The sequence below is a fragment of the Aspergillus nidulans genome, chromosome VI (assembly GCF_000011425.1).
Source record: "Aspergillus nidulans FGSC A4 chromosome VI".
NCBI classification, from domain to species: Eukaryota; Fungi; Ascomycota; class Eurotiomycetes; order Eurotiales; family Aspergillaceae; genus Aspergillus; species Aspergillus nidulans.
The window spans coordinates 1,492,417-1,515,883 of NC_066262.1; the positions used below are offsets into that span (position 1 = coordinate 1,492,417).

The window sequence follows — 23,467 nt, forward strand, 5'->3', positions numbered from 1 at the left end:
CGTGCCGGCGACTTGAACGACCAAACCCCCCCAAAAAGCAACCTAAACGCTCGCATCGGTGCGCAACAGCGCAAGAAGCTACTATTCGAGGTCTACCGGTAGACCCTCAATTAATATTTCCGTTCTCAACTCGTCCCTTCAATTGCCGCTCTACGACTGCGGTGACCCGATCGCGCGACCGGAATTTATCACGCTCCCGCCCCCCGTTAACCCGTAACACTGGCTACATCAACTGCGCTACGTTGGGATAAACGATCTGAGTAGGCCTGACTGGATAGGATTGCCGTTAGTCTTGGACCGCTTGGTGAATCAGTCAGTCGGTCTAGTATACGCTCACGCTCCGCTTCTGCCGAACTGTCAGCGCATCATAACACGAACGGAAGATTCTTCGTGACGCAACACACGGTAGTTTCCGTCTTTCTTGAGAAGTTTCCGGGTGGAGTTTTCTGGAGCAAAATCTCTTCGATAAACGGTGCCTGCCTCAATCCGGCCCTGACATGACCGTCACTGTCCTAGCAACACCAACGACTAAGACGAAGCGTCGCGAACCTTTGAGGGTAATTGATATGGCAACGTCCCAGGCGCGGACGCGTCATGCGTCGTCCGCCGCGCCTGGCGGGACCGGTAAAGGCGGAGGAAGACGAACGAGGGCGAGTTTGGATAAGCAGGAGAGGAATGATGAGGGAGTTAACGGGGAGAAGAAGCGCAAGGCTGGTGAGTTTTTTCCAGTGCTCACTGGGCTGTTTAATCTGAACGGGCGCTGATGGTGTTATAGGAGTTTATGATGAGGATATAGAAGGGTTCCAGTTTTCGCGCATTACGAGTAAAAAGCAGAAAGCGTCAACAAGTACCGAGCAGCCCGATCTTCCTGCTCCAGAGGAACCAACGCCACAGCCATCGCCGAGAAGGGGCCGACCGCCGAAGAAGCGGGCGGAAGACAGGTCGGACGATGTAGCAAGACAGAAGAAGGCTTCAGAAGGAACGGGCAAGCGACAAACTCGTGGAAAAACGAAAAATGCTCTAGAGCCGGAGCCAGAACCTAAACCGCACCCGCACCCGAACCCTCAATCCGAACGAAGTGAGCGCTCAACACGAAAACGAGGCGAGGAGGAGCAGGTTCAGCAGGTTTCTGTAGAGAAGAAGCGGAAGAAGGGCCGGCCCAGCAAATCCCAGGAGGAGCAGCGCAATGGGTTTGTGTCTCCGGAACAACCGCAGGCGGGAACGGCTACAATTGCGCTGCCCGTAGCGGACACACCGGTTATACAGAGGAATAAAGAGATGCGGGGGAAGAAATCCGGCAAGGGGAGCCGGCGCAGTAGTCTCAGTATGAGGGGGCGACGGGCCAGTTCGTTGATTGATTCTGGGGCATCAAACGGTGAGGATAACCTCCCAGGTTCGGCGAGCGGCAACTGATTAGTGCAGCGTTACCTCACGACAAAGTGGACACGGCGGAATTCTACAAGCATATTGCGGCCGACGGCCTGGTAGAGCCAAGGCGAATGAGGCAGCTTCTGATCTGGTGCGGTACACGCGCGCTGCTGGAAAAGCCGTCGGGCTCGCGCTCTGGAGACGAGAGCGCACGATTAGCAGGTAGGCAGTGTCGCATCAGTCAAAGGCGTGATTACTGGACTAACTTCTTGCAGCACGGGTAATCCAGGAAGAGCTAGTGAAAGATTTTTCCAGCAATTCGGAGTTATCAAATTGGTTCTCGCGGGAGGACACGGCTCCCACGGTGGTTGTCAAAAAGGCCAATCCGAAGAATTTGCAGAACCAGGACAAGATCAAGGAATTGGAGGAGCAAATACAAAAGTTAGTGCTCTGCTTCAGTAAAATGCATTACGCTAACCTAAGCGGCTCTAGGTTGCAAAAAGAAAGACAAGCACTCAACGCACTACTACGAGCTCCGTCAATTCCAAGGCTAAGGCCACCGAAGCGGCTGCCAAATGGACAATCGGGTAACCACCCACCTGAACCGACAAAAACAACGCCCGCCGACGAGTACATTGATCCATCAGTACTAGACCCCTCTCAACTGAGGATCCTCGAATCGTTACATCCAGGCACGGTAAAGCAGGAGCAAGAACAAGGCAGAGACGCACAACTGCATCCTCGATCCGACCAGACACAAAATACCGAACCCGAAACCAAACCCCTTCCGCCAATGCCCCCATCCTCCATAACCGCCCGTCTTTCCCGCATAACAAGCCGACTTGCTCCAACACTGGACTCCTTCGCCTCAGGCATCCACAACGTCGAGCTCTACCGCGCCATGTCCGACACCGTTTCGTCGAAGGCGCTACAGATCTGCGCCGATCGGTTAGAGGAGCGAGACGCCCGGAATGCCCTGCGGCGACTTGCCATCACAGCCCCTGCTGAAGCCCAAACAGCTGCAGGGGCGTCCGCGGAAGAGGGCATTCCGCTGCGACTAAGATCACGATCACGGCCGAGGGAAGATCTATGGCCGATCTTGGGGGCGTTGAGTCGGATAGAGCGGCGGTGATTTACGTAACTAATCACTTCTATATTGCTGTTGTCTTCTTTGTTGGCCGCCGCCACTGCGGCCAGCCGCCGTAGCTATGGCTTGCCATGGTTTTGCCTTGCTTTGAATGGTCTTGTTTGATTTCTGCAAGCAGTGGAGTTGGGGTGTTTGTGTGCTGTTTGTTGCTGTGTTGTGCTATGTTAGTCTGGTTGTTCGCAGAGAAACCCTTTATGTATGTATGATGAGTCACCTAAACTACCTGACATAACCAGGCCTGGCCCTCCTAGCTAGGTTTTGACTGGATTCAATTGGATTGCATTGGGTTGCATTGGATTGATAGATTGACAATTAGCTGTGCTAATGGACTATCAATATTAGAACATTGTGTTCGGAGTACAGGGTACTCCTTTTGACCATATTTTCACTCTATCTACAGCGGTTCCAGTCATAGTCGTATGTCTCTGAGATTCAGTGCTCACGTGGAGATAGAGGTAGCGTCCCCAGAGAAGAGACCTTACTACCTGCATGGATAGTCAACCTTGTGTTCACATCCCTGTTTCACCCCCGTAAAAGGGTAGGGAGGAGGTCCCGGACCACAAGAATATGGAGGTAATTGTAAGTTTCCTGGTCCAAGCATGCTGCAGCGTAACGTACCAATATACAGTAGAACAATGTTCACACTGGCTAGCCCATGATCAAACCTCCAGGTTGGCTTCACTGCGGTAGACAATCGACCATTGCAAGGCATTTTATATTTAAAAGGAAAGTACGACGTTATCTATGCCGATATGGAGCGTAATATCGGCTGTGGGGATCACTGTGCCCTTATTCCTAGACGTATCGAAGACAAAACCATAAACTGGGTTGTGCCGGTATCCGGTCAAATATATATACCTGTACCTACGGATTATACAGAGTACTAGTCATTGCCATTCAGCAGCCAAACTCTCTCAAATAGCGGGCCGCAGTTTCGATTATAGGCGCCTGACCTCGTATAGTCGTGATAGTTTGAGATCCACACATACTATTTCGGCTTTCAACGAGTCTCATGCACAACATCCAACAGTTGCTAGGGCTTGAGTTATTCAATATAGGTTGTACTCAGTTTAAATAAATTAATCAATATAACAAGTAATCCGATGTGGTGTAACGGCTAACATCGCCGTCTTTCACACGGCAGCTCGGGGTTCGATTCCCCGCATCGGAGCTCATATTTTTCTAATTTTTTTTTCCCTTCCCATCTTCTCTCCTTGATCAACTGGGCCACCTATATCTTGGTTCGACATTTGTTCTCCAGGAGTATCAGATGGCTCGGAGCACTGTGTGGGAATGGTGACGGTGCAAGGTTACTTACACGCGCCTGCCGATTTGACTGAGTCCGTCCGTAGCCTTTGGGACCTGGCATGCTTACATTGTGACAATCCTCGTACTGGACATGTACAATTGCCATGCAGGAAGAAAGTGCAAATAAAAATACTGTGGTTGGCGCGACCCGCTTGCAGCAAAGAGTGAATATGTACACCGTAGATATGGCATAATGCAATGAACCAAGTCCCCGAACGCCAAAAACCCTTTACCCGATTGTAGCTTGTAACTAATGTATGTTCGCTAAAAAAAATTATGCACGAGAAGCAAAGTTGAGGAGTAAGCTGAAGCGGTCATGTCAGGTCCAGAATACTAACTCGTGCGAGCCTCTTCTTTTTCTTCTTGTCTTTCTTTAACCCTCCCGGGTCTGTGCAGGGTGCCTCGACCTCATCGTCTGAAGCTCTTTGATCTATACTCCAATATCCGTCGTGTATGGTGATTGACTCAGCATGGGTTGGAACATTGCTATTAAGGGTAGCAGCATCAGTAACGCCGTGGCAGGTTCCTTCGAAATGAGTGTTCTCTTTACTGGGAATCTTCTTCTTGCCGAGGGGCGATGTCTGGTGTTTCGAGTTAGGGTCTTCGATAGGGTCTTCCAGGACGTCTTGGCTGAAAGTCATATTTTCGGCAGCGCTTTCTAAATCCTTTGGTTTCGTTCTTGACTTCCCAGGTGATAGTCTCGTGACATTCTCTTCAAACGTGTCCAATTGCAGAGATGAGATTGCGCGCTCGAGAGGCGCAATATCAGGCAATGCCGGCTCTTCCGACCGCCTTGTTTGTTTAGGACTTGGGCTATAACGTTGCGAGAAAAAGTCATGACAGCGGAGTTCTCTATAGCTCGTATTTGAGTAACTCATGCGGATTCTCGGGGCGACAGGAGGCGTATATTCTTCCTCCGTGTCTGAAATCTCGATTACCTCCACGCTGCCGGAAGTGATTGCTGCACGCCGAGCATTCGGAGGCGTTGTGGCTGGGCGACGTTTGACCGGAGAGCCGGAATTAGAAAGGTCGCAAGACGCAAACCGGTCGACCAAGTAGTCGAAGCCATCCATGCGAGGACTTAGTCTCGGAGGAGTTGACTTTGAAAGACCATATGTACCAGTCCCAGTCCAAAGCCCAGTTACAGGACTGGAAAATGGGGGTGACTTTGTCGGCGATGATGTGGAAACGGCTGCCTCGAATAATTGTGCGCTTTTGTGATCGGACATGCCTGAGCGGCCTTTCTTGAGGGTACCGTATTTCAAAATACTACCTTGTTTCATGCTCGGGTCCAGCTCTTTTCGTCTTCGAGGACCTTGTTTCCGGGCCACAGTTTTCTTTGTTGCGGACTGTTTCGCTGATTGCTCGTTCTTCCACTTCTCTACAACCTGTGGAACGCCTATAGATGCAACTGTCTCGAAAACCCACACTTTCTCAGGGGCGTAAGGATCATATCGCTTTGTCTTTCGTGTTTTGCTCGGTGATTGTGGGATGAAATTCTCGCCCTCTCCGTCGTCGTCCTCCTCATCACCGGAGGCTGTCGTTTCCTGCGAAGGGAGCGGAGGATTTGGCTCCTCGGCTAGCAGATCCAACCCGACAACATCGATAGGGATCATCTCAAATTGCAGCTCAGTCTGCCCGTCTGTGCTGAAGCTCGTCCGGCTCTTGTAAACCTTCCGTAAGACCTGCGCATCGCTATGGGATAGCCTGGGCCGGCCGGATGTCGGGTGCTGCCCAAGACGAAGTCTGTAGGAAACCAAGGGTTCAGCCAAAAGTCTAATGACCTTTCTCGCCCCTGAACGATAGTTCCATTCGAATGCATAAGCTGTGAACTGTCTCAATTCGGAAACATTCACTTCTCGGTCCCAAGCGTTGCGCAAGCGGTACCTCAGAGACTCAACCTGCTGTTCAGATGAGACGACCGGTTTGGCGTAGTACGACAGGATCGTCCTGTCAGGGAACGTCTCCGGGATACGGACGGCCTTGTGCTTTGTCTGAAAATAGCCGCTCTCGTTCTCCTCCAGTTCGTACTGCAGCCTTTCTCTCCACTCGTTTAATCGTGTTTCAAGCTCAGCCCCGTCTGCTTCCAGTGCCTCTAAAAGGTCTTTCCCGAATCCCGCCGTTGCGATCTCTGCCGCTAGTTTACTGCCGCATTTGGGAACACCCGACGGTAGATAGTCGCCCCCACTGAGCATGGCGAAGAGGATCATGCCTGGACGATCCAGCTTCACGTTAGAGTCCGCGCCGTCTCCCATTCTATAAGAGGTAACGTGTGTTGCGCCACCAGCACCGCTCCCAGCTTCTTTCGAGAAGTTCATGACAGTAAATCCCGATCCAAACATCAGTGCATCCACATCGTTGCTCATGACCGCATCCACGACTCCGGCCATCTGCAACCTTGAGCACTCCGCTTCCGCTTCACCTGGTGCATCGTGACGGGGGAATCTAAACAAATCGATCAGGATCTTCGAGAGTTGGATGATCGGTGCATTCCCGTAACTGCGCCCTGTGACAGCTTTCCCCCTCTTGAAGGGTGGCTTATCCTTGCCGTCATAGACAAAAAGCGGGTGAATTGGCAAGGCCAGTATTTTAAGCAGCCTGAAGAACAACGTGCGAAGCTCTGGGTTCTTGCCACCGCGGCCGGCTTGTATTTGAAACAGCCATATTGATATGTCAACAGCTATTCTGATCGGCCGAGATGTCCGTTCCAGGTGGCTTATCGCCAACTTTGACAGAGATATCCGCTCCCCAGGGCCGAGCGCGTTGATTAGCCTGTTCTTGTTAGGATAGTTGTTATAAAAGTGTGGCACGGGCAGATATATTTTGGTTAAACCCCCGTTTCAGCATAGCGACTGGAAACTAAAAGAAGAGAAAAGTCGGCCTTACCCCGGGATACCCATTTGGACAGCTTCAAGCAAGTCCAGACCAAAAAAGCGCGAAAATACCGCAGAAAACCTGCGCAGTGCTGCGGCCGGGTTCACTTGAGGTTGTTTTGTTGATAGCAACACCGGGGCGACGGGCCGACGAAGATCCGGTGGATATCTTGGCACAAGGAGTAGCAGTAACTATGGCCCTCCGACCATTTACAAAGAACCTTTGCGAGTTCCCTCTGAAATTTTATTCTCTTCTATCACTCTTCGAATTGGACTTGCCGGACAGAGTGCGTTGCTGTGGAGCATCTCTTCTAGCATGAATTGCTGCTCCTGCACCGCTCTATTTCCTCTCCCCGCAGCCCGCACTCAACCTGATCAGCCTCGTAGACGCGGCATTCCAACCACAGAAATTTATTGACGAGAATGTCCTCAATGTCGATCCGCCATAGTCAATCTGCAAAATCACCGCCGCATACCCCGCAGCACCATTTGCGCTCGAATAATAACTCCTTCGCGAGCACGTCTTCCGGCTCCACATACCGCGTGGAAGAAGATGCGATAATATTCGATCTCGGCACTCGATGGCTCCGGGCCGGCTTCGAAGGCGAGAGCGAGCCGAAATGTGTGCTAGGAATTGGCCCAAATGAGTCGCGGAGGGCTGGAGATTACAGACAATGGCTGAAGGGTACACCGGTGGCAGACGACACACTACCACAGCCACCAGCGAGGCCGGACGACTGGACGCGGCCATTCGAGTTGTGGCACATGGATCTACGCGAGCTTGATTTGGGTCTCGTTGAGGATAAGATAGAGAGGATGTTTCGGGAGGCATACAACAAATACCTCTTGACCGACGCGGGCTCGGCACGATTGGTTCTTGTTCTGCCGTCTGTTATACCACATCCGTTGCTGTCATCGCTTTTGACAACGCTGTTTAATCGGTGGAGGATCCCTAGTATATCGTTGTTGACGAGCGCTGCAATGGCCGCGACAGCAGCTGGACTGCGGTCGGCTTTAGTGGTGGATATTGGCTGGGCGGAGACCGTCGTGTCCGGGATTTATGAGTACAGGGAAGTCACTACAAAACGGAGTACAAGGGCGATGCGGTCTTTAATTCAGGAAACGGGGCGAATGTTTACGCGGCTTTTGGGCGGGGATTCACAGCCGGATACGATTTCAGTGGAATTTGAATTCTGTGAGGAGGTCGTCAGTCGGTTCGCATGGTGCCAGCCTTCAAGATCCGGTTATTACAAAGAAACAGCAGAAAATTCATTGGCGGACATCTTAGACAAGACCATCTCTATACCGTCCCCGTCAAACCCTGGGTCTTCCGACATCGAGCTTCCGTTTTCTAAACTGGAGGAGCTAGTGGAAAAGGTGCTACTCGCGCAAGGCATGGCGGACAGCGACCTGGACGACCAAGAAAAGCCGATCTCTCTACTGGTATACAATACACTTCTCAGCCTCCCACCCGACGTGCGCGGTATATGCATGTCGCGTATCGTCTTTGTCGGCGGTGGAGCCAACATTGCAGGCATCCGCAGCCGGATTCTGGACGAAGTAGCGCACTTGATAGAGCTGTACGGCTGGAGCCCCGTCCGCGGCCGTCTTATTGAGCAACAGATACAGAAGCTACAAAGTCTGAAACTATCGCAATCAACACCACATCCGGAAGCTACCCAGAGTCAGACGCAGATTACGGCTAAAGTCGAACCTACCGCGGACACGAAGTACGAAACTGCAGACGAACCAGACCAATCGGACGAACTAGACGAACCAGAGGTCGAGATTGACCCAATTGAACAGAAACTCCTTCGCACCCGCGAAAAAGACGCTGTCCCTCCCGTCCAAGGTGTCCTCCGCGAAGTCGAGTCACTCGGTCCCTGGGCAGGAGCTAGTCTTGTTACAGGCCTCAAGGTCCGCGGCTTAGTAGAGATCGAGCGCGAAAAATACCTCCAGCATGGTCTTGCGGGTGCGAGTCGGGACGCGGAACATGCCCATGGTCATTGTCATAGGGACCGGGAGCATGGGATTCCGGACCGCCGGTCGTTGAGGGCGGGCGATAGGTCTAGTTGGACGTTGGCAGGGTGGGGGTGATAATTAGCCGGGAGGCTTTTCTCGTGAGCTTCTTTAGCCTGCGTCATGGCTGCTGCGGTTAATTTAGATAGAGTATGCATGTCTAATTACAAGATACCCGATACTACAATACATGCACGATTTGATCTCATTTACTGGACTAGGGCCAGATTAATAATGTACTGGACTGAACTAATATTAACAGATTAATTATTTATTGCGCCTATGATGTGCTTGCAAACCGTCATAAATGTTACCTACGTGCGTTTAAACATGGCTAAGCCGTTCCAAATTTGTAAACAGCCAGATTGACGGCAGGCAGGCCACCGGGGGTAAAGATCTGGTTGTCCGTCTGTCCCCACCCAGGCTGATTGATACCGTCAATCCATCCCTCAGTCTCGACAACAACGCAGGCATTTTTGTCGACTGTAGTCGGCCCATTGTAGCCGGCCTGCTTGGCGCGCTGAATTTGAGACGGCTTTACTGGGTCAGACCCGTCTTGCCCATTACAGGAGTAGATCTGGATGGCGGGGGTGTTTGTGGCGACCTCAAGGGTAATGCCAGTGTTCTTGGAGGCCATGTAGAGAGCTGGAATTAGCGCGTCAGAGGAGTACCCTGTTGGTCTGTCGATGAGCCAGCAGTTGTCGTAGCCCGTGCAGTCAGTGCCACAGAGACCGACGGCGTTCTTAATGTCCTGACCGACTAGTTTCGGGGACGTGAAGTCCGGAGCGCCATTGTAAGCGTCAACGGTAGCAATTGTGCCGTTGGGAATGAGAATACCGTCCGTGGCGATGAAGCGCGTGCTCAAAGGAAGTTGGAGGGTGACGTCTTCGAGGACGTTGGGCTCACGGAAAGCATTGAGGTTCCAGTAGATGTGGTTTGCGAGCATGATGGGAGTTGCCTCGGTTAGGGCAAGGGAGACGAGTTTGGTGGTGAGCTGAGGGAGACCCGACGGGTTGTTGTTGTCAACGGTGTACGTTGCATGAGTGAGGACGTCGCCAGGGAAGCCCTGTAGCGCATGGTCATAGAAAGAGAATGTTATCGATGAGTTCGTGTAGGAGGTCACCGTCCAATTGCGCTTGTCGTAGCCGACCTCGCCGCCGTGAAGCGTATCAAGGCCGTCGTTCTCGTTCTTAGGGGTATGATATGTTTCGCCAGCAATGGTGAAAGTGCCGTTTCTGATACGGTTCGCGTAGCGGCCGACGACTGGGCCGTAGAAGTTGTCGTCGTCACTGTATTGGGTTGGGTCGTCGAAGCCTACAACGACGTCCTGCAGTATCCCATCGCGGTCGGGAACGAGCAATTGAGTCAAACGAGCGCCGTGCGGGATAAGCTTGGCCGTGATATTGCCGGCGCTGATGGTGTAGATCTTATACGGGTCCGCGACTGGACTTGGGGTCGCCGCGCTTGCCTGCGGTAGAGCGGCGACGTTCTGCGAAGAGGCGACTAGACCCAGGACAAAGGCCGGTAGAGATTGTTTGACGTACATAGTGTAGGTGAGGAGCGCGAGGACTCCAATGAAGATGTAGCAGTAAAGGAGTAAGACGCGTGCAGAGAACCGCGCAGGACAGACGAGGAACCGAAGGTGATCGCGGAGCTGCAGCTTCCCGGGCAAAAGCATCGCCGGGAAGATAAAGTATCCTTTATAGATTCCCCAGGAATCTCAACTGTCAGGCCCAAGGAAAGGGGAAGGATTCTCCGGATGTCACCATCGTGCGGAGAAAAAGAGCGGGGGACAGCGAGTCTCCCGTCAATTGGCTCCGGGACGCTCGCACGCTCGCAAATGCCTGGCCCACGACGTAATCGCCCTCCGGAAGTATACCAAGGTAGGCAGGGATGCGCGCTCCGTAAATGAGATCAAATTGTACCGGCATCGGACTGCGAGGCTTGACCGATGGGCCAACTCTGCTTAGCCTGCTGCCTCAACTCTCAGTGTCATATAACCAGTCCTTTACCGAAAACTTTCCGCAATAATTTTGCCGAGTCATCATAGACTAGTCCCGATTCGTCTCTGCTGAAGATTATTTAAGCCATCGCTGACATAATACGGTTAACTAACTAACCTATTGCTAATGCCTCAGGCCCCAAGGCACTCTATTCCACCTATTCCACCTTCCTAAATCGGAATAAGTGTTTACGCCCACGCCGCGACTGTTGCAGCTCCCCAGGCACTACATTCAATCAACTCGGCACTGCCTATATCGATAATTCGCTCTGGGTTTAAATTTTTTTTGGCTCTGTGGCTTTGGATACGAGATAATGACGTGTTTTGGTTCGGCCCACTGACGCGCCTGATATCATTTCGACGAGCCCAGAAACTCGGTCGCATTCCCCCTCGCATGCTGCGTTCAATGTTCTCCGCCCACAGCGCAAGCTCCTCCCCGGACGTCCTTGCGCCTCCTGGCGATGCCGAGTATCTGATCTCATCTCCTTTCAGACCCTTTGCCGGTCGTCAAAGCAGCCTCATGTCGCCCGCGAACCGCCGCATCCTCCAGACCCCCGGCGCCGTGAAACGGAAACGCATCAATCTCAGCCCTGCGAAAAGCGCACATTCGATTCGCTTCGATGATATTGTTCTGCCCGGCTCACCTACGAGAAATAATGCACAACAGCGGTCTTCGTCTCCGGACAAGGCTCAAGCGGACGGAAATGTCAGTCCCTGGCGCATTCGAGTGACCCTCGAGGCAACACAGGACGAGCAGGAGAACCAAGAGAACCAAGACAGCCCGTCGCGCAAACGGAGCCGACCAACGACGACCACCATGAAGGTTCCGCTGAAGGATGACTCAGAGCAGACTCCCCGGCGAAAACGAGGTCGTCCAAGGAAGTCCCGCGGTCCCGATGTAACTCCGCTTGCTGGCAGCGCTGGTAACACTCCCGGGCCTGGGAACACCCCAGGTCCAGGGAGTACCCCTGGCCCAGGGCATACACCGGGCCCTGTGAACAGTGCACAGAAGCGGCGGCCGGGTCGACCAAGGAAGTATCCACCGACGCCTGCCCCGAATCTAAATAATCAACAGCTCAAGCAGCCTCAAAAGCCCGAGGTGGATGCGCAGGCGGCGGGTCCGGAATCGATTGGTATGGAGTTGGAGAGACGCAGTTGGAGTCCCCTAAACCTCGCCGATGGCGCCGAGTCTGATGATGAAGCCGGCGACAATCAAGTTTTGAATGTTCCATTTGATGTCTCCGCGCACTCGGAACCTCCGCAAGTGGCCAACGAGGACCAGAATACGCAGCCGGTCTTGGAACGGACCTATGATACACCGAATGGGGATGCGATAGACCGGTTTCATTCCCAGCATAGTGACGATGATCTGCATTCAACTCCTTCGAAAATGCCATCACCAACACGAGAATTTCAGACCCTATCCCCTGAAAATAGCATATATGCGGGACACACACCTATGCCGCGGAGATACCCGACCCCGACTACATCATCGCAGGTAGATGAACGGCAGGACCGCGATCGGGCTTCTCGGGAGAGATCCACGAGCGCTAGGCCCAGTGCACATAAAAATTACCTTACGAGTGAGTACCGCGAGTTCGATACTATCATGGAGAGTGAAGGTTTTAGCATGGTCTCTTTAGACACGCTACCCTCAGCTAGACAACACACGGTCAGCAGCAACTCGAAACTGGCTAAAGGCCCTTTGAAGCCATTCATTCAAAGAGAAACAAATGGTGTCATTAGGCGGACAACAAACGTCTTGGAAAAGCAATCTGAGGCCACCGCTCCTGATCCGGAGCCTTCTCCAGCGCAGCATCTTGATACCCAGCCGCATGCTAGCAGTCAACCGGCCACGAAACGAGTGCCATATTCTTCTGCACCTTCTACAGAGCCGTCACTTAAAAGCCCTGTCTCCGCGTCCCAACGGAGGCAATCGCTTCGGTTAGCGAAGGTGGTTAGGACTGGAATTGCGCTTTCGCGCGTCCTCAGCCGTTCTAACCCCCCGACCACTCTAGAGGGACTTGTTCCTGACTACATGGAACCTCGACAACGGCTACAGGAAATGTTTGGTGACTTCAATCATGACTCCCAACGAGTTTTAGGAGCGGCTCTAGGACTAGGGCAAGTGCTTGCGATCAGGCGGAAAGCGATGGAGCTCAAAAGTCCTCAACGGCGAGCCTTGATTGAGGAAGAATTACGTGAAGGGGCCCTGGACAGCCCAGAAATGGAATACTCAAGACGCAATGTAACGAACACTCCGAATCATCAGCAACTCGACGGAGCCCTCGACTCCTCCCCGGACACAATGATGAAGCAACGGTTTGCGGAGTGGCAGCGGGAGAGGGAAGCTGTCAGCCGTACAATACAAATGGCAAACTCGAGTCAAGTTATTGTTATCGACAGCGATATTGACACCCCGAGTCCAGCACGGAGGGCTGACGATGAAGATATAGATGATGCTGATGACGATCTTTGGATGCCAAGGCAGGAAAGAGGCGAAAGGGAGCAAGAGGAAGCAGGGGATAATATCGACAATGAGGAAGAGGATTATGATGATGAAGATCCCTGGCTTCCGAGGCACAACGCTCACCAGAGTGCAGAAGACGACGATCTGAAAGAAGACGATGGCCAGGAAGGAGATGACAACGTTGACCGAAGCCCAAGAATCTCACTACAGGAGAATGAACAACAACAGAAGAACGAACAGCAGCAGGAGACAGATGAGGAGGGGGAGGACTACGACGTGGAAGGCGGAATCAATTATGATATTTCCCGAAGTCCCCGAATCCGCAGTCAGGACGAACATCTTCAGCAGCAGGGCCAGGGTGAAGACTTCAAGGAGGATGAGGAGATTGCCGATGCCGCTGAAGATGACGGGTATGAAGATATCTGGCAGGAGCAAGCTAAAGACGAAGGTAATTCGGGCCGAGGGTCTGTGCTGGAGTCTCGGAACGATGTGCAATCGAGTCCATGGAAAGATGGCTCAACCCCTGCTGGTCGAGGGTATGGCACAACCTTTTCCCCTGCGCTTTGGGTGGATGGGCAAGGGAAAGTACCCTACTTGGGTCAATCAAGGATCCGGAAACTGCGAGAGCAAAGAGTCGACCTTTCTGCTCACGCAGAGGATACTCCCAACCGTGTCCATTACTACTACGGAAAGAGCAGTCCTCTGAGTTCGACACAACGACCCTCTCCACAACAAGTACCTTCCTCTGCGCTCTCACAGCGGCAGAAGGCTGCTGAAAGGTACGAGACTGAATCGGTTGAGCAAGACCAGCCGGAAGAGCTAGAAGGTTACCTGGACTTTAGCCCAGAGAGAGATTCGGAAGACCAAACATTCCAGATTGATCCAACAACTAGACACGAAACCGAAATGCAACGCCAGTCAGATTTTGCTGACAATACCAGCAATTCTGACCCTGCAGAAGAAATCTCTGTTCACGAAGAATCCCTGACACCGAGGAATCCAAAGCCCGCCCAGAACGTGCAAACATCATCCTGGGTTCAAAGGTTTGCAAGCCTCACGCCGGGCTGGCTAAAAGCCCCAGTTCAGAAGTCTAATACGGAGAATAAACAATTAAGCCCGCCAACTAGCCGCGAAGGCTCACAAGACTCAGACCCGGAGGAACAACCCGAGCAAGGCTCCGAGGAGGAAGTCGACCTATTCGGTCAGATTCGGCAAGAGGACGCGGGGAAGCGCGTAGAGCCTCCGGACGCTGATCCAGTGTCGGATTTTGAGCAGCAGCCAGCTCCCAATCCGCAGTCCAGAAACGTACGTGCCTTAGCGTCACCAGAGAAAGAGGAAAAGGCAAAGGCACTCGGCGGACCGCCGCGTCTTGCAACATCCGGCTACTTCTCAAATGCGCATTACACGCTACTCCGCCGTCTCTACCGACTAGCCAAACAATCCCCCCAGAGCTTCCCTTACTACCCAAGCTCTGCACATGCTGACATAATTGGGGACTACATCTGGACTTCCGACAATACTTATGGAGTCCCAATAACCGAGCTGCAGTTTGCCATCGTGTACCGGTTCAGACAGGAACTGGCCGCTCAGGATTTAAGGCTTGGAGGGTCGGGCTGGGTCGGCTGGACGGATGCGGACCTACATCGCCGTCTGGTCAGCATTATCATCGGCGAGCAAATTAGAGAGGATAGAAAGAACGCCTTCGATCTGAGGCCTACGCGGTCGAGGCCGAGGAGCATTCTTCAGAAGGGCTGATGCTGCTTGCCTGCTTTGATTGAATTCTCTATATTGGAAAGCATTTGTGGACACAATGGGCGGGTGTTGATTGCATATGAAGTGACGTTCCGGCTTCCTTCTTCATGCATATTGATTATGTACATTTGATTGGGTCTTTCCAGGCGGGACTACTTGGACTTGGACTTGGATGAAGTGGCGTTTCTATTTGGGCCTCTCTTGGATTTGTCAGAGATATCTTCCGTTGATATGTATAGCGATTGGAACATGGTAATTTACTATTTTCCCTTTGAAGCCTACCTTGCACCTTCCCGGATAACAGGTAGTCAAGGTTGAAGCGCTTTGTTTCTTTTCAGGAAGACTGCACTATGATTGGTGTCGGCGTTGGATCAACATAGTCAGCTGCGCTGCCCGACCTTCTGAGTTTTCTTTTCTTTTTCTCTTCCATGATTATTATACGAAGACTGGAATTCCTGCAGTGAGAGATCCATTGCCACTAGCTCTTTTCTTCGTTTCAGGTACTAATATCAATTTGACTCTGTGCGTATACCAATGTATCCTTACCCGATAGGACTGGATTACAGCACAGTCTAACGAAGTAGGACGTTTAATGACCGAATAAATATGGTTCCGATGCAGCCCAGCTAATGTGCTTTTTTACTGTCAGAGTATGCAAACCGAACGTCAACTTGCCGAACAAGTACATATTGCCTCACCCTATCCTGCAGGAGCATGAAAACCAAGAGAAACTCTCTGGCTGCCACGTTGACGATTGACGACAAACATTGCGGATCACATCACGACCCGGCCCCAAACTTCTTAGTCTTTGTCTCCGCAGATTCGAATCTTTGAAGGGCTCGTACCCGTCCTTGGCGCCTTGACCGTTCTTGACTTCTTGATGATCGTCTCGTGCGGAAAAACGGGGACTGGCGGACTGAAAGTACGAAGTACTTTTGTGTATGGCGTGCAATTGTTATCCTGCCGTCTTCATCTATACAGTCTTCTCCATGGGGCCAGGAGATGTGTCGTCATCAAGTCTGCACCGTGAGGCAAAGCGGTCATACATCTCATTGTTCATCACTTATTACTACCGCGTACTCTGTAGACAACTGGACCGCTTCCTGAGACCTGATTACAAGCGCATAGTGGAGTGCATTGCGCACTGACTAGAACAGCGGTCTAGAACGGCCCCAGAACCCTAGTGCACTATCAGTCTGCCTCCTAAGACCAAGGAAGACTAGGAAGGCATTCCCCCGCACCCACACCCAACGCTGGCTAACCTGCCAATAAGAGGTTTGCATTCTGAGCGGGATACTCGTGCTCAAATATTAGTGGAAGTGCGTTACGCTTATGGCGGCAGGGATGGACAGGGATAGAGGCAGCGTGACAGAGAAACGGGTCTGTGATCGGCTGGTCTGCGGGTTTATTGGGCGAAGATCTCTGTCTAGTCCCGCTTCATTGGATGTTGATATTGCCGGGCTGGGGATATTGACGCAGGTCTGGGATTTCTGAGGATAGGGCGGCTAATTCCCACCGATCAACTCGCCAAGTAGATGCTTTGTTCGGGAGATCTGGGAAGCAGGACCGCCCGGGCCTGGTTCGGAAGTCACGGCGCGGGGACCGAAGAGGGATGGATGAATATATAATTATGGCCCTGGGCTTGCTTGCCCACAGTCGTCATTTTCATTCTTAGGCTCTGCAAGAAACAAGTCAGACCGGACGAGACGAACAAGGAGATTGCCTGTACTCCAATTGACACACTTCTTACCTGCCATCCACCCACTTTTGTCGGATACAAGAAATTCTTGAAGAAAAATGGGAGTTAGCCAGCGCGTCAAATCCAAGTACGTCTTTCGTCTTTCGATCCCATTCCTCAAGACAAAGCGAATGAACATGGAAGGGGACCGCGTAGACAACAACGACGACGATACACACGACACGGATGACAATGTCTATGCCTTCCCAGGTACAAACATCCCGCATACAGTTCACGTGCGGTACGCTTCAGAACCCGACTTTGAGTCAGACGTCGGTTCAGATGAGGATGTCGGCGTGGACACGGATACAGGCATTGATCCCCTCGATACCAGTGCCACTGCCACTCCCAGTGATACACAGATACAGAGGAAGAGAATAGTCAGCTGGGACGGCATAAAAGAGCAAGCTCGGAGCCGATGGACAACGGAACAGGAACGGAAGCTTGAACATGCGCGGGCGGAGCTGGCTAGGTGCCAGAAGGCATGGAGCTCAGAGCAGGAGGTCTGGTTGAAATGTGTAAGTGTTCCTTGTCGGTGCTATTTTACGTCTCGATAGGAACGCCGGATGCGCAGGCTTCTACTATATCAGACTAGGAATTAGCACTACCACTACTTGAGATACCCAACCTGATGGCACGAGGGGGGAAAGGACTGAGACTAACGGAAGCAGATTGATAATCTGATGGAAGAAAAAACAGCACACGAGGGCTTCATTAACAATCGTCGGAAGCACAGTTGTGATGAGCAGGTTCACTTCCGTAAAGCCTTCGAACGGAGTCGACGGCGCTCAGGGCCGGACCATGTGCAAAGGCAGGGGCAAGAACAATTACAACGTCTGAGTCGAGCTCATAGGACAGGGAGCTTGCCAGTGCGGTTGGTGAGATTTCGGGAAAGGAACTGAGCAGAGCCAGATATGGCCAGCACCGAACCGGCAACATATCGAGGCGGAGAACGGAAAACGAAGAACGAACTTGCACCATGAACCCGTGAGGAACTTACTGTCAACCCTCAGCCAGTGCGGGCGATCTGGTTCTTAGCGGTGTGGATCTAAAAAGATGGAGATATGACATTGACAAGGTGGGGTGAAAAAGTTGATGATTGGACACGCCGAGTATACTTCTGGTGAACTGATAGCAGGACAAACAGCCTTAGAGTGTCTTCCCGATCGACGAGGATAGAAGTTTGATGCAAGAAAAATGTGATTATAAGGCTCAGTAATGCGATGCGACTGAAACCCAAGACCATTATAAAATACATGGCTTTGACTTGTCTCAATCCGGCCATCGAGTATCTGTTGGACACGATGCTGAGGTTTGCGCATGGTAAAGCTTAAGCATCATGATCGATAAACCTCTGTAAGCCGAAGAATGATCTGGCTTATCTTCCTATCCCATGCAGTGCCGCTTCCAAGGGTGGTGCTCTGAGATTGCCGCATGCACGGCGTCAATAGTTTCGAGAGACCGGATCGAGAGATTGTTCCCTTATTTTGATATTCAACGCGCGACTCGCGGGAATAGAATAAGAGCTGAGGCAATGATTTGCTTGACTGATCATTGATCTGCATTCTTATCAGCAATACGGAGGAATGAAGTAACGATACTCCTTGTGCCTGAACTGCTTCTAATTCTCACCCTCGGTAGACGTGAATGGCCAAGCCATCATGTGCCGTGGCGGCGTCTGTGCTGGAGATCCGGAGAAGACAGTCTGGGGCACCACATTCTCCGAGAATCTAGAAGACAACATCTGATACCGGAGCGGCGCCATTGCCGATTGCTCCAAGCCTCGAACATGCGTGAAACTTCTCCTGAAGCGCCCCTGACGCGCATATTGCCGGGGGAAGCGGACCCCGGTCAAGAGGCGTTGCAGGCTTGTGTCAGAAAGAGAGACTTGGATGGAACTGGACCAGGTATCCGGTCCAACCCCCAGATTTTACAGTACTCGGCCTCCTGAAGTACGGTAGGATCCAAGCCACCCTTGCTTTCTTGGCTCAATTCCAATGGCACTTTGCGATATCAGGCACCCCACGACCTCCGCGGTCAACCACTCGACCTCGTAAATTGGTGAGCCGGCCGGCGCCGGAGAGATAAGGAGTGGTGCATAGCTAGCAGATCGTCGTAACCCGGCGACTGACGGCTGTTTAGAGTGCACACGGTTACATAGGACTGGGGCTGGAAGAACAGCAGTTAGAGTGATAGCACAACTACCGAAAAAGGGAGTATGCAGACCTCAAGTTCGGGTTCCCAGAAGGATCGGGTTCAAGTGTTGATCGTCATCGGGAGGACTGGAAGAATGGAAGTGGAGGATCACGTCGAGGCTTATCAGTTGACATTTGGCAGAACGTAACCTCACTGATAAGAGCAGAAGGCAGAGTTGACCAGTCGCACGGCTTGCCTCAGCCTCAACTCAACCGCGACAATCAAATTATCCTCTGCTTATCTCGATTTATTGTTGACCCCGACGCAATTCGTCCAATCAACCAGAATTGCCAATAATGTGATCTATCCTTCATGGCCTCTAACGGTCTTTATTCCCTCTTCATCCTGGACCACACCGTTGCCGCGCCTGGGATCTTCATCTCCTCCAGGACTATGAGCAATGGCATAATGGACTAAGGCCACGAAACTACGTCTTCTTGGCCAATGTCCCTCTCCCAGTCACAAAGCTCACTCGTTCATTGCCACTATTGATGTCTCTAATGATGGTGTGGTCCCTCCTTAGAGCCACTAGATAAGCACAGCCAGCGGCATTCGACGCCTCAAAGAGGTACTACTATTCTCCCGGTCTCTCTAGCTGCTAACACTACAGTTTGTATATATTACTTCTTATTGCTCTTTCCGTTGCTCTTTGCTAATTCGGTTCAGAAATGTTCCTAGAAGGTCCTGATTCCCACTACTATATCCGTGCTTCACTGCTTCGGGCCCCTCAGCGGAGTTCAATATGTCCGCGTTGACTTCTGTCTGGTGGCCTGAGGATCGCATCAAGGCGACTATCTGTCCAGATTTTATATTCAAGAACCTCCCGCAAGGCACATTGCCTCGCCTCGTTGCTCCGCTGCCATGGGGTGAGGGTTTGACAAGCGAGACTTACCTTGATTGGATTCTCGCCAAAGCTGGAAGGCTATTCCTAATTCTTCTTGACATCGGCATACCTGGCCGCATCTTCCACTTGGTGGATGAATCATTCGACGATAATGACCTCCCCATTGCCGCCCATAGCGTCGACCGCTTGCAGCTGTCTCAGGATCCAGATCCGGAGCTGGATTCCAAGTTCTTCCTCGCTCAATGGCGTTTTCTCGTCCGAGGTATCGGTGAAGGCGAGCATATCAAGTACACAGAGAATGAAGGCGTTCCAGTTGAGGTTCTGCAGACGGGAACCAATCTGGCAAAGGAAGGTGTTGATAGGGTCGTCTTGGCTGGCGCGGTCTGCAGGGTTTACCTGCGAACCCAGGTGACTGTTGGCGGCGCGCCGCACTTTTTCGAAGAGGACGAAGTCCTTGAGGAGATTCGATCGATGAGAAGGTTGGCTCACGATCATGTCTACTCTGTCTACGCATCATACTTTGCCGATAACACAGTTTGCATCCTTTTCTCGGGAGTATATGAGAGAAACCTTATGTCCTTTCTGACAGACACCCCTCAGTCTTTCAAGAAGCTTGCGAAGGAGCGGCGGCGAGAAATTCTAGTTAACTGGCCGCACTGTCTTGCGCACGGGCTATCCTGGCTGCATGCTCATGGCCAAGTCCACGGCCTGATTCGCCCATCGAATATCCTCATTGATTCCGACTTCAAAGTCTTCATTGGCCAGTTCGAAGCCTTAGATACCTTACTTCCCCCAGTCAAAGTGGATGACGTTGAAGCTTATCAGTATGGACCACCAGAGAGATGGGTGCGGTCTATAAGCGTTCAAAGCAGCGGGCCTACAGGCAGCACACTCCCTTCAGGAGGACGGACCGGTCGAAAAACTGGAGAACGCCCGAAACTGACTCTCAGCCGTCTGAAGGGCTTACATATCTCGGACCCTGAGGCTTTGAGCCCCCCTGCTGAGTCCGTTGCCTCTCATGGCACCGTTATTCGCGTTGGCGGCCAAGAATCATCCCGATACTCGATTGGATTTTCCTCCTCTTCCGGGTCTAGCAACGGAAGCTCTAGTCGCAAGCGCGGCATTTCGATGAAACGTCCCATACTCTATACCCCGTCCATCACGTCTTCCAACGGCTCAGGATCCTCAGAGGAGCAAGGGACGATCCTCTACAACTCTGTCGGGCTACCCACTGCACATACCGGCGGTGGAGCACTGGTCCAAGTATGGCAATCTCGACAGACCGACCCAGAAGCATCCGACATATTCTCACTCGGCGCCGTAGTTTTGGATATTTTTACTTACCTTTGCAAACGGAAAATATCCGCTTTTGCCAGCCATCGAGGTGCAAAAAACCGAACGGCTGGTCGAGGTGGCGGTGTTGCAGATTGTTCTTTCCATCTGGACCGGAACATTGGCCAAGTGAGCTCATGGATAACTCTTCTCGACAGCGACGCGAAGAAGCGCAAAGACCCCGTCTTCCAGGCCATCCGGCCGATGCTCGCAATGTCGCGAGACATGGTAAGCCGAGATCCGGGCGATCGGCCCTCTGCCTTCCAGGTGGAGCAACTATTCGCTTGTTCGATCAAAAAAGCAGAGGGTAGAGTTGCGCTCTGCTGTTCGTCTAACCTGCATCCTGGCCGTCGAGGGCGTCCAGATCGTGCGACGAAAAATGACAAACTGGCTGTACCAAGGATAGCATCGGCATCACCATCACCGTTACGATCACGATCGCGATCTCGATCACGCTCACGCTCTCGCTCTCCCAGGAAGCCAAAGAAAACCCCAAGCCCCCGACAAGCCAACTTCCAAGACGAAAACGGCCTATTGAGCCCGACCCTTTCCTCTCATCCGAGGACTTATCTGAGCTCTTCTGACACGGAATCTTACACCAGCGACACAGATACTGAATCCCGTTACACGAATATTAGCAGAAAGCAGAGCGAAAAGCTATCAGGAAGAACGCGTGGGGTTTCTCCGGATACGAGAACAAGCCCTATGCTCGCCAATGACCCGTCTTGGGGATATGCGACTCCATGGATGTCGCTAAAGGGTTGAGCTTTTCTTTTCACTACACTATTGTTTTTTCTTTTATCCATATACCCATTCGTAAAAGCCTTATTGTCTAATTCGGCTGTATTTTATTTGTTCTGTCCCACCTCTGCCAGCAAACTCTTAACCCTTGCCTAGTCTCTTATGTCCCTAATGTCCTCTCTAATTTGCCTGTCATGATTTCTATGAAGTGATGTATGTTCTGGTTCTAGTTCTGTCTCGAGATGATATCCTTGGTGTGGCGCCCAGTCTTGATGCAGCATATATTTTCCCGTCAGACCTGGCTACGGCCCAACCTGCTAACTCACAAAGGTTATACGCCGATTTCGACCTGTAGTCATGAATCGACATTGATCTGCCTTTTACGGCACGTACATGCTGTACGCACCACATAATATGCCAGTATACTAGGGCTCTTGCCTTGTACCTAAGTAGTCACTTTGTGAACCTCGCCTACGGGGAGATGATCCTCAGCCAAGTCAGATTCTATCTGTGAGCTTGCCTTGACGTGCTGTGACTCTACGGACATATCTCTTCATTAGTGATATATACATGTCATATCACATACTGTTCCAAGACGGGGATACCGCTGCGTTAATTCGAAACATTACTTTACAGATATTGTGCAGTCCCTACCCCGAACAGTCCTAGCCGCCATTATGCTCTCCGCCAGTTGGATCATAAATGCGTGGAGAGCATTCGGCAGCTCACTTTTCCTCTGTTCGAAGCGAGATTTACCGTCGCATCGGCAGGCATAGCACATGATCACCTTGCATATGCAAATATTGTGGCTGTGTAATAGAGTCTACGAATTCAACCTATAACTGTGGTCAACATTGAGTAGATATGCTCCGGATTCTGTTTGACGAGATCCCACCCTCCCGGGACGCCGAGACAGGGAGTTTGAGAGTCCTTGGACTAATGCCGAGCGTGTCTGCTTTGTGTAATTACCACTTGTCCACGAATGCCTGGTTGTTGGAAAGTCCGGATGGCTCAATCGAGCCACTGCTTGTGGAATAGAGCTCGTGTGCTGCTGACCAGTAAACCTCCCCAACAATGAGCAGCCCGGCGTAAGCAGACTTGCCGAAGGTTAATCACTCGCTGGCTAGAAATCGAAGGGTATTCCACGTATTTGCCCAGGCGTCGGGCTGCAAGTCATGGCTTAGACCACATGGCTACCCACAACGGCTAGCATAGGCTAGCATAGAGACGGACGAACTATATTGGGTCACGTCTAGAGTCCAGACTGAGCGGCAATGGTTCTCGTACGTTCTGTCGGAAAGGATGGGCCCAAGCGCCCACCAAAGACCGATTCTCCAGTTTTCGTCACAGGTCATTAATTGTTATCATATTGCGAAGTCCACCCGTCAAGTCAGCTGGTCAGAAGCGGCACCCAATCGGCTTGGTTTGCTAACTCATCGAGCCGTATTGACTTTGCGTAGGTTTGCCAGAGATGCTGTTTGGACACTTGGAATTCGAATCGAAGTATCCAGAGCTCTCCCCTGAGCAGCGTGGCAATTGTTATATCTGAATAGAAACAAAACGCTCCTAAAATAACTGAGACATTGTTCAGTTCCATAATGCTGAACCATCTATTTCGGAGCCCGACTTAGCTAATAATGATACCGAACAGACGAAGATGATTGGTGATGTCTGTGC

General features: G+C 51.8%; 7 protein-coding genes across 7 annotated transcripts, besides 1 other annotated feature; 5 read left to right on the plus strand and 2 right to left on the minus strand.

Moving 5' to 3' along the window:
* Positions 1–23,467: part of a sequence feature (contig 1.52 1..82934(-1)) that runs on past both edges of the window.
* On the plus strand, positions 498–2,500 carry ANIA_03187 (Mis12-Mtw1 family protein; the record flags this gene model as incomplete). Its single annotated transcript, XM_050612528.1, has 5 exons — positions 498–714; positions 776–1,375; positions 1,423–1,590; positions 1,644–1,809; positions 1,861–2,500. The coding sequence occupies 5 exons, from the start codon at positions 498–500 to the stop codon at positions 2,498–2,500; spliced, it is 1,791 nt and encodes a 596-aa protein (XP_050468440.1).
* Positions 4,053–6,723, minus strand: ANIA_03186 (crossover junction endodeoxyribonuclease; the record flags this gene model as incomplete). Its single annotated transcript, XM_655698.1, has 3 exons — positions 4,053–4,073; positions 4,162–6,595; positions 6,710–6,723. 3 exons carry the CDS (start codon positions 6,721–6,723, stop codon positions 4,053–4,055), a joined length of 2,469 nt encoding a protein of 822 aa, XP_660790.1.
* Positions 7,129–8,793, plus strand: ANIA_03185 (protein arp11; the record flags this gene model as incomplete). Its single annotated transcript, XM_655697.1, has 1 exon — positions 7,129–8,793. One exon carries the CDS (start codon positions 7,129–7,131, stop codon positions 8,791–8,793), a length of 1,665 nt encoding a protein of 554 aa, XP_660789.1.
* Positions 9,050–10,670, minus strand: ANIA_03184 (aldose epimerase family protein; the record flags this gene model as incomplete). Its single annotated transcript, XM_655696.2, has 1 exon — positions 9,050–10,670. Exon 1 carries the CDS (start codon positions 10,391–10,393, stop codon positions 9,050–9,052), a length of 1,344 nt encoding a protein of 447 aa, XP_660788.1. The 5' UTR covers positions 10,394–10,670.
* Positions 11,124–14,942, plus strand: ANIA_03183 (putative AT DNA binding protein; the record flags this gene model as incomplete). The annotated part of the gene is made up of 1 exon (XM_655695.1): positions 11,124–14,942. One exon carries the CDS (start codon positions 11,124–11,126, stop codon positions 14,940–14,942), a length of 3,819 nt encoding a protein of 1,272 aa, XP_660787.1.
* Positions 16,737–17,353, plus strand: ANIA_03182 (uncharacterized protein; the record flags this gene model as incomplete). The annotated part of the gene is made up of 2 exons (XM_655694.1): positions 16,737–17,195; positions 17,273–17,353. 2 exons carry the CDS (start codon positions 16,737–16,739, stop codon positions 17,351–17,353), a joined length of 540 nt encoding a protein of 179 aa, XP_660786.1.
* ANIA_03181 (protein kinase domain-containing protein) lies at positions 19,616–21,633 on the plus strand (the record flags this gene model as incomplete). The annotated part of the gene is made up of 2 exons (XM_655693.1): positions 19,616–21,277; positions 21,451–21,633. The coding sequence occupies 2 exons, from the start codon at positions 19,616–19,618 to the stop codon at positions 21,631–21,633; spliced, it is 1,845 nt and encodes a 614-aa protein (XP_660785.1).